This window comes from Pyrgilauda ruficollis, unplaced genomic scaffold (assembly GCF_017590135.1).
Source record: "Pyrgilauda ruficollis isolate IOZ18807 unplaced genomic scaffold, ASM1759013v1 scaffold70, whole genome shotgun sequence".
NCBI classification, from domain to species: Eukaryota; Metazoa; Chordata; class Aves; order Passeriformes; family Passeridae; genus Pyrgilauda; species Pyrgilauda ruficollis.
Genome location: NW_024528822.1, coordinates 2634906 through 2645808, shown reverse-complemented (window position 1 = coordinate 2645808; position 10903 = coordinate 2634906). Strand labels below are relative to the sequence as shown.

Here is a 10903-nt window from a genome sequence, read left to right as displayed (position 1 = left end):
GCATGGCAACACGGGGAACCTCACCGATGCAGCGGCCTCTCAGTGGCTCCCGCTGTGCTGCAGGGCCACTTCTGAAACGCGGGAGAGAGCTGGGCGGGGGTCTTGCAATAAGGAATTGCTCACTTCCATCTGCTCTTCGCTGCTGGTGAAAGGCTGTGGCCTCATCACTGTGCTGTGGTACTGCATTTCAGGGGCAATGAAACAGTCCAGATGATAGACATTTGCCATCACTGGCCAGGGAAAGGGGCCTGCAGGGTGGGCAGGGATGCTGTGTTCTCAGCAAATCAGATATGTGCTCCCTTCCAGGGGGTACTTACTCACTCAGCACCTCTGTGAAACACTGGTCATATCTTCTAAGAGAAATTCAAGCACAGAGAAATGAAATCTTCCCAAGGAGATCTATGTCAAAAGAGAGAATTGAAGCTAGATCTACAGATTCCCACATTTATCCTCCTAAAATACAGTTTATTCTTTCTTTCTAATCAATAAAGCCATGTAATGGGACATGATTTTTCCCTGTCCATACATTTAAGTTTCACATCACAGCCACCACCATGGTAAGAAAGAGTCAGCAAGTTACAGATGTTAGCAGGACACCAGTGGGAAGTACTCTACACTTGCTGCCTGGCAGAGCAACAGCAAGGACAGAAACTAGAAGGAATGAAGCATGAGGGAGGGTCACCACTGCTGAGATCCCTGGAACATGTTAGCCCAGAAAAGAACCTCACCTTTTGACTAGAAATCCCACTGTCAGGCAAGCCCGGGACAAACATTCAGGAGAGAGACATCTCTCTCACAATCCACCTTACTGAACCGTGGGATTTCCATCATGTCTCCTTGGAAAACAAGAAGGGAGATGAAAAATACAGGGCATATTGGCTCTTTTTTCTGCAACCTCAACAAGCAGCTTCATAAGTCCAATTCACTAAGTGGGATGGAATTTTTCTATCCCCTTCCCACCAGGCACAGGCAACTGGATATAACTCAGCCTCATGCACATCCAGTGAGGAGGATCTGGTCCAGCTCTGCACAGCAACATGCCTGTCTCTTTTTATTTTTGTCTCTCTAAAAGAAAGCTCTCAAAACAGTCAAATTGGTTTTAAGTTATTTTTAAAGGGACAAAGGGAAACATCAGAGGTTGAAAATGCGCAGCGAACAAGTGAAAAAAAACTCTGAAAAAACATGCTTTACAATGGTAATTATGACAGATTAAACAATGAGTGTCATCAATGTAATGGTACACAGCACACAATACTGTTTCCTACTCAAATATTTGCAGACATCTCTGATTTTTTGTTTTAATGAAATCTCATCTAAGTATTGAATTGATGTTAAGAACCATCCTGAGGCTCACAAGAGCTATTGCTGTCAGAAGCCCTGTCAGATATTTGAACTGCAATTTGTCTCCAATGGTTCCCAGCTTGAGCTAGAGAAATGCTGTAAACATATCCATTTAGGAGGTGACGAGTCTGAAAACTCACTGCCTGCAAAGACAACACCTCTGAGAGGAGCTGAGGACCTCTCCAGCCATACAGTTACAACGGGAATTTTAAAGATCCCCACATCTTGACAAAAACTTTTGCTGCAGATTTTCTGTGCTCCTGAAACATACCCAGGAACTGCTCTGTTGTGTGACTAAGCTGTCCTCTTTGGATGGCTAAGCACCTGGAATCCTCTCCTCATTCACTGCATATGTGCATGACAAGTATGGGCTGCAACCATGAAGCCAAAGGAAATAAAACAAATCCTTCTGAGGACTTCTGAAAGCTTCACAGCTATTTGATGGGAAGTAACACAGTTTAAACAATGATACATTAATTAATTATAAATGACAGCATGTGAAGCCCTGGAATTTCTGTTAATACCAAATGAGTTTCTGATGGTTTATATAAAATACGAAACTGAGAGAAAAGCCTCCGTGTGCTAATAACACCCAGATATTTAAGGAAATTGGCTTTGAATGTTGCTGGGCATTATACATAGAATATTCAATGACCTGAATCCTGAGGTTGACCCTTCACTGTTGTTTTGTTTTAAGCAAAAATGTCTATTTGCTTTAATAAGAACTCTTTTCAAATAAAGGAAATCACCTCAGATGCAACCCTTGTGGATATGTCTCACTGTCATGTTCAATATAGCTCTCTGAACTCCTGTATTTGTGACAACCTGCTTCCTGTTGGCTCTCACAGTACTTGCCAGATTTTTCCTTGTTTCCTTTAGATGTCTACTTGGACTGAGTTTTGCTACATCTAAGAAAGATGATGATGGCTGCTCAGTACAGAAGGAGAAGCTGTGCTTTGCTGCAGTCCCATTAATCCCTGAAGAAATTTGGAATCAGAAGACAACCTGGCATGGGTTGTATTACTAAGCTGACTGTGAAAACCACATGCATTTCAAAGGCCAACCATTTCCCCCACCAATCCTGTGTGCCACCTCTGCTGACTTGGAAGAAGTAGCTCAGCCATAAGCCCCAACTCTCTCCACTCTGAAAAAGTAAAATACTAAGGAAAGTGATGAAATCATTAAAAAGACAGCAAACAGATGGGTGTTTGCCAAATGGAGAAGGGCCACATGACTAGGCAAAGAATGTTTATTTTAGCACTCCCAAAGTCTGCTAAAGATAGTAGAGAGTGAAAATAAACGTGAGAGCTATGACACTGAATTAAGAGGAGTTCACAAGCATCTTTAGGGTAGCAACCCAAGGGAGGAATTTTGGAGCTGTATGTCTGAGTAGGTTCTGTACCAGCTGTTCTGACCACCCAAACAATGGGACACTTTGTGTACAGGAGGGTACACACTGAGAACTGGGGCAAAACCACAGTATCCTTCATTTTGATGGATAACAAAATGCCTGTGCCAATAATACCATTGCAACTATTCCTAGACTGCTCCATACATCACTAGATCTGGGTCAGCATGAAATTAAGGATCATGAAGTAGAATATGGACACAGAAAAGTTCCCTGCAAAACTCTGCACAATATACCAAAACATATGCAAACAGCAATTTCTAAATAGATTCAGCTTTCTTCTTTGACCTTATTTATTTTCAAAACTTCTTCTAGATTCTTCAAGAGAGAAACCTAAATAAATTGCAAAAAACTCAAATGCTTTGCTAATGTATTTTATAAATTTTCATATTTTTTCTGAACTGATGAAGAGAGTTATCGAAGACTGCCATGCTAATTCCTGAATTTCTTCCTGTTTATTGCCCCTTCACAAGTGGCTGACTCAACAGACAACTGAGAAAAGACTAAATAAGTTTTCTCTGGGTGGCATTTTAAGCTGGAGTATTTTAAGAACTGCTATTATGTTGCAGCTGAATATTCCAGCAGACTGTCTGACTCCTTTCTGAATCAGAGTGCCACCAGGCCAAATATTTGCACAAATTCCATGCATTGCCCTGTACATTCTGCACAGAGAAGAGAAATTTAAATGCAGGTAAACAGTGGCTCTTTGTGCCAGCATTTGATCTCTAAAAAATGCGGTCTTTAGAACAACACCAGAATAGGCAGATTCAGCTGTGAATCTAGCAAAATCCATGCTTTCTCAAAAACTTTTTTAAATGTCATATGTGTCAACCCATAAACAGATATATAATTGTATAGACAGATCTCTTTGTGAAGAGAGATTGATACATCTGAAATTGTACAGGAATTAAGAGCAAAAAAAGACATCTCAAAGCCTTCAAAAGATAGATTTGCACCAAAGTTGCTGAGTTGCTGTTAATGATACCAGTTGTCTGGGCTGGAATTTTTTGAGACAGAAAGTTGGTACTTCAAACATACAAACAAGGTCAGTGAAAGATTTCACTGAATCAGCAAAATTCCTCAATCTTCCAGTTTTTTTTAAAAAAGCCAGAAAATTTGAAGTCTATTTATAAGAAAGGAGAACTGAGAAGAAGCAGAGCTATTTTAAAAAGATTACTAAATGTAACTAATGTAGATTTGAATACGTACCTTGGAGTGGTAGAGGGTAATGAAACTTGGCTCCATAACCCTACTTCTGCAGCATGACTGTTTTCTAAATCACTCTTCAGTGATATGCAATCTAAAGAAGTCTTATCACAAGTATCTTTTAAATGGTGTTAGTAGAAACTAAGATTATTAAGAAGAAAAATACATTTTTTTTCTCCTAACTTGCAATTCAAAACCACAATGTTGTTTTCTGTTTATTTTGAATAGAAATATGCTCTCATGACCGGAGGATTGACTTAATAAAACATACCAACTGCAACAAACTTAAAACTCCTTCCTCCTTTCTATTTAAATAGTTGTTTTGTCACTAGCTTGCTGACTGATCTTACACAGCTTATTAACACCTATAGTTTTCACAAGTATTCCGTACTTTTTATTTATATTGTCTGTGCAGAACAAAATAAAGGAATTGTCTGACTTTCAGGGCTATGAAACTGAAAACTTCTGCATGTAGAGATTCATCATCTTAAAAAAAAGAATATGGTTCCTCCATAATTCACCCCCAAACTCCAATTGCAGTTACCACACAGAAAGATGCATCCTCCTCTACAAAGATGGCAAGTTTGTAAGATGGCAAATATAAGATAATAGAAATTTGCCAAATATGGCAAATATAAGAGAACAGAAATCGTGGGCTAACCCTCATAGTCACAGTAATGTCCACCTATAAAATGGGCAAAATGCTGATCTGTTGTCTTTGCAGGCAACCTCAAGAGTGACCATTTGACCCCTGTGAAATCTCTTGTCAATTTCAGTGTAACAGGAAGTCTTTCCTCTGCCATTTCTCCTTTATGGAGAATGTCTACTAAACTATCAGGCCCTCCTGGCTGGAGGAAAAGGAAACACAAAAAAGCAGATGACAGATGGCAGGACATGAATACTGTAGTGAAACAGACTGGCCATTTGTCTTGTCTGCTACAATGCCAGTACAGTGCCACATGTGAACACTGGCAGCCTTGATGGCAGAAGACATGTAGCTCTTTGACTCACATGCTTAGAACAGTGGCAGCAGAGGAACTGAAAACTCAATTACGTAATTCTTGAGTCCTGATCACAACACAGGAGTAAAACTCTTTAACTCTCTTCTCAGACATAACAGCTAATGAAAGGTGTCCTTTAAATAATAATCAAGGGATCTGACCAACAGTGAAGAGTTGGATTTTTGACCACCTCCTATTGGTTTTTACTTTTCTAAAAAATTGTGAATTGACACCTGAAGGAAAGTGGGGGGAAAAAAAAGGGAGGAAATAACCAGAAAGAGAGAGGGGATTGGTTTTTCTTCCAGTTACTTTGCTGCTGGTAAATGGTGAGGGTGTACTGTAATTTTAATCCAACTTCCTCAGTTTAGGAGATGTTGTTTTAGAGTCAACTTACTAATTGAAGAAAACAACACAATTTTCTTTCTGTCTCAGCAAGTATTCCTTGTTCCTGTGGCAAGGAGACTGTGGTGTAAGGGAAGGATGGCCAGAGAGGGAAGGGCACTCTCTTTGCCAGGCAGTAGGTTGAGGAATGAAATTCTTCACAAGTGTGTTCACTTCAACTCCCACTTTACATGCAGACAGGAGAGAAAATGAGAGTTTATCAATGCATATCCAAGATACTGTGGAGAGACTCTTCAATATACAGCCCTTGACACAGACCCCCATGTTTCTCTTAGAGTGGGAACAGGCTGTAACTATGGATAGGACAAGAGGACATAGTCTTAAGCTGCACCAAGAGAGGTCTAGATGGACATTAGAAAGAATTCCTTAACAGAAAGTGTGATTAGATATTGGGATGGGCTGCCCAGGGAGGTGATGGAGTCACCATCCCTGGAGGTGTTTAAGGCATGGCTGGCACATGGCACTGAGCGCCATGGTCTGGTTGATGTGGTGGTGTATGGTCAAAGACTGGATTTAATGATCTCAGAGGTCTTTTCCAACCCAATTGATCCAGTGAGCTTGTGAATGTGAAACAGTTTAAGGTCCCTCAATCCCTCCACAAACACCACTCCTGCTGCCTGATGGAGCACAGGGCCATCCCACCTGAGCTCCGGTCTCTTGAGGACTACGGTGGGGAACACACGACCAGGGTGTTCAGAGCCGAGGGCTGCTGCCACGACACACCAGGCGCTTGTGACAGACACCCGGGGAGCACCTGTTTCCGTGGGCTGCCCCCCACCCAGCCACCAGGGCAGGCGGCCAGCACGGTTGCTGGAGGCACAGTGGAGCCGCTGGAGGCACACCCCGCCGCCCCCCGCCCCGCCGGTGGGACGCGGGGCAGAGCAGCCCTGAGGGCCCCCAGGCCCGAGCGCCCCTGCGCTGCAGAACGCGCCGCACAGGCAGCGCTGCTGGCACGCGACTCTCGCGAGAGAGAGGCCCGCCTCGCGTGCACCCGCACACACAGGGGCCTCTCGCGAGAGCGGGGCCCGCGGGCCGGCATGGAGCGGCTCTTCGCGCTGGAGCTGCTTGTGGAGGCGCTGCGGGTGGCGGAGCCGGGGCCCGCGGAGCTCCGGGGACCCGCGGAACACCCGGCCGTGGCGCTGCGCCTCCTGGACTTCCCCACCCTCGTGCTGCGCCCCGCCGCCGCCGCGCCGCCCCTGCGACCGGGGCAGCCCTTCCCATTCGGCCGCGGCAAGCGGTGCCTGTTCCGCTGGCGTCCGGACTCGCTTTTCGCCGCCCTCCGCCGCCGCCCGCTCCGCGCCCTGCTCCTGGCACTGCCCGCCGGGCTCGCCCCGGGACGCCCCCGCCTCCTGGGCAGCTGCGCCGTGTCCTTGGCCCCCGCCGCCGAGCTGCTGCAGCGGCCCGGGGTGCCCTCCTCCTGCGGCCGCCGCGGCCGCTTCGCGCTGCGGGACACCGCGGGCCGCCCCGTCGGGGAGCTGGTCCTGCGCTACCGCCTCACCAACCTGGAGGCCGGTGAGGCGAGTCTCGCCAGCCCCCGCGCTGCCACACCGCCTGCCACCGCCCCTGAACCGCGAGACGAGGAGGAGGAGGAGGAGGAGGAGGAGGAGGGTGAGCAGCTGGAAGGCAACGTCTATTGCCCTCCACTGCTCTATTACAGCCGTGAGCCGGCTGAGCCTCAGCGGCCGCCAGCAACAAGAAGGCAATGGCAGCATGTCGAGCCCCAGAGACCGCAGAAGGACAAGGGCCACAGCCCACCACGTCCCAGTGCTGGGCCCTCGCTGCTGCACCCCGCCAGCCCTCGAGAGACCCAGAACGCCCTGGTGCAGCTGCCACTGCTCAGTGCCTTGCTGGCGGAGCTGTCGGTGCTCACCCGCAGCGCTGTGCCTGCTGCTGCTGTCCACCCCCATCTTGCCTGGCTCTACCAGGCCCCAGGGAGTGGGGACACAGCCTCACGGCCCCCCAGTCACTCTGCTGCCCTGAGGCCTGCAGAGACACCTGTGGGGCCTGGCAGGAGCAGTGAAGTCACGAGCCCTCCCTTCAAACAAGGCTGTCAAAAGGCCACCTCCCCAGAGTCTTCTGGGGTTGGGAGAAGACCCAAGAAAGCTGTGCCTGAGGGACAGCCAGCCTATGAAAGGAACTGCAAAGCTAAGGAGAACAGACCTCCCAGAAAGAAATTGTTGTATGGGCTGACAAATACACTGAGGCTACGGCTGCAGCAGACCAACCCAGATAAGCTGATAATTCATGAAAGGAGGGAGCAGTACAGAAAAAAGCAAATGGAGATGCTGAAAGGGAGAAGCCCCTTACCCAAGAGAAAACTGGTCAGAAATACTGAAGAACAGCATGTGGTGTCTTGCAGGCACTGTAGCACAGGAGGCAGTTCAAAGCGGAATAATCAGTTGGATAAAATTGTTCAGACTTCATTAGAAAACAGTGCTCTCTCAGAGTCAATTTCTGTGACAGGAGATAAATCCCCTGGCCTGCAGAAACAGTCTATTGCAAGTCTATCCAGGAACGATTCAATAATTACATCCCCCTTACCAGAGGAAACTCTGTTAAAATCTGCTCATGAGGAAAAGTATGCAAAAGCTCAACTCCCAGCAGCATTCCCATCAGATGCTAATGCAAAAGGAAGTTATAACAATGCAATACATTTAATCCATCATAAAACCATAGAGCACGATGATGTGTCTGTTTTAGGTGGTCATAAACTAAGCCCCAGCAGGAGTGTTGAAAACAACTCTGAATTCATATACTCTGATGACTTTGTTGCTAGTCCAGAGAACTCAATTTGTTCAGAAGATTTCACCAATGCTGAGTGTACAGGCAGAGACTCACAAGTTCATGAGAGCAGTCCTGAACCTCTGTGGCTTGAAAGACCAAAGCAAGATAGGTCAGATACAGAGCCAGAATCCAGCAGGTCCAGAATTTCAAAGACAAGTCAAAGAGCTCAAAGTACTTCAGATCTTGTGCCAGTTCCTTCAGCTTCATCTCCAGTCCAGTCTTTGAGGAGCAACTGTGACTTTAAAACCAGCATGGGAACTAGTGCTGAATCTGCTGATTCACTTAACCTTGCTGAGATGGAGGCATCATTATTAGATGAAGAGCAGAAAGCCCAACAGTTGAGTGAGGAAGAAAACAGGGGTGATCGACATATTAAAGAAATATCTACGCTGAGAAGCAAACAAGTTAAATCTGATACTGATCTGAATACAGGAAAGGGGCAGACCTCTACAGGGCAAAAGCAGTCAGTAACTCAAGTTAGCTCTTACTTGCCATCTAACGTGTCTGATCTTGAACTTAGTGTTCTGGAAAACAGCAGGTCAGACAAAGAAGATGATTTTCTGGAAAAACTACCTGGCCCTAATCAGTGCAAAGACATCAGTGAACTTGTAATCAACAAACTCCCAGGATACACAATGTAATTATAAGTTTTCACTGTCTGGATTAAGATACTGTATTTGAACTTTGTAAATCCTGTTACATTTGGTTGCACTAAATTTTATCATGCACACATATTACATCAGTGAATTTAGTTATGAGACTTTTTAAATAAATTACTATTTGAATCTCTGACAAATGGTGTCTACAGCCTGACTTCAGTGTCAGTATCTTATCACAAAAATAATCCAAACAGCACATGAAACATAGCTTACTGTCGAAGCAGAAATGAATACAGAAGCAGCAAAAGCAGCCAGTACCCACAAAAGTAGTCCAGGGTAGAAGTAATAACATGCTACCAGAACAGCAAAGTACAAAATCCATTCCTAACCAAACAAAAGGTTTTCTTCCTCCTGAAAATTTCCAAGCTTCCTTTTCATTAGAAATAGTTACTTAGAATATATAGTCACAGCCAGTAGCATCACAGAATTTTATCAGCTATGCAGTATAATGATGTGTTTGTTTCCCTTTTCCATCACTAAATACAGTGACCAGAACTGGATGAGCCCTTTTAGAGTTTCTTAGGTTGAAGTTTCATTTAAGTCAGATTTTCACAATTTATTATTGAATAGTGTAAGAATTATTGGTGATAGTAAATCTGTATAATCTGGGCAAGCTTTAAGAGGTGGATGGAAGTTACTTGACCTTGAAGACTAAGGGTGTGCAAGGAGTAGAGAAGAGCATAGTAAATCTTCAATGCTTCACAACTCCCTGATTGCATGCTCTGACTCTAGGGAAAGAGGTGGGGTCAGCATCCACAGTCCAGAAACTTGGAACAAATGAGTATATTATGTCATGATGTAAAGGTGTGAGGTAATGAGAAATTTGCCATGTCTCCTTTGCCATTAAAATAGTTGAACTGATGTCTGCTTTTGATTTCAGGTTTGCTTTTTATGGCTTCCAGTTTGATCATTGAACTTCATGTCTTCTGTTTAACTACAAAGGTCCATGTGCTGATCCTAAATTTTGGAGGTGTTTTTTGACTTGAATTTCTGCCTTAGTTTTTAGTCTCATGTACCCCCCCCCTTTCCGCCCTCTTTGAGTAGTCCATCTCCTATGTCCCTTTACCTTGCTAACTATCTCATCAATTAGGAGAGTTATCCTCAGGGTTAAATTGCAGATTTATCCACTCCCCTTTTCTTTATAATTTACAATCTGTTCTTTTTCACAACTTTTTCATTTCTCCCTTAATTTTCCATGTACTTTATTGCAAGAGCCTGTGTTTACACTTTAACATCTTGGAGGAGCATTTTCCTTTCCCTCCTACTATGTGTTTATTTTGCAGGAATGACAGCACCTCTCCTATTTAAAGCATGAACATCTGTGAGTATCTATTGGAGTATCTAGTGTTGACTTCCTAAAAACCACTAGTACTATTTTTAATCTAAAGGTAAGCAGCTGAAATTACCTATATACCAAAGGAATCTCTGGCCAGAGCAAGTCCTAAATCTTATTTAGGGTGTCTTTCATCAGCTACAATTTTAGACCAAATTTTTTTTCCCTTTTTATTCCAATGCCATGGACTTCTTTGATACACATGGATTCAGGCTGTCATTTATATATGGCAATTATTCTGATTTTATTGATGGAGTAATGTCTTGCACTTCTCATGAGCAAAACTGTCATTAAAATACAATGCTCACCAACCACTTTTATAGTGTGGCTATTTAAATGAGTTGCTAATGCTACAAGTCCACAATTTGAAGAAGTTTATTTAAGAAAATTTTATTTCAAAAATAAAAGTTTATTTTCAATTCCAAGCAGATTGAAACTCAAGGGCAAATTTCCAGTCTTTTTTCTATCCCCTGTTCCATCTTCACTTTTCAATTTCCAGAAGCAAATATGGTAGGAGCAATATTTCTTTTGTTTAAATAATGAAACTAATCTATTTTCAGCTAATTTTATTTGGAATAACATTTCTAATGTTTACTGTGTAATAGCATTTATAATTTTACCAGGATAACAATGAAAATGACAAAAAATGCATCCTAGGAAGACAATAGAAGACATTACACTAGAACAAAATTGCAGCATCATGCTTGTATGGCTTAGCTTGTTTTTTTCTTTTCAAATATATACTCCACGTAGTGATTATTGCATTGAG

General features: G+C 43.9%; 1 protein-coding gene across 1 annotated transcript; it reads left to right on the top strand.

Annotated features, from left to right (window-relative positions):
- Positions 1–6387: 6387 nt before the first annotated feature.
- On the top strand, positions 6388–9012 carry MAP10 (microtubule associated protein 10). The gene has a single exon (XM_041485490.1). The coding sequence runs from the start codon at positions 6396–6398 to the stop codon at positions 8781–8783; it is 2388 nt and encodes a 795-aa protein (XP_041341424.1). The 5' UTR covers positions 6388–6395; the 3' UTR covers positions 8784–9012.
- Positions 9013–10903: the final 1891 nt, after the last annotated feature.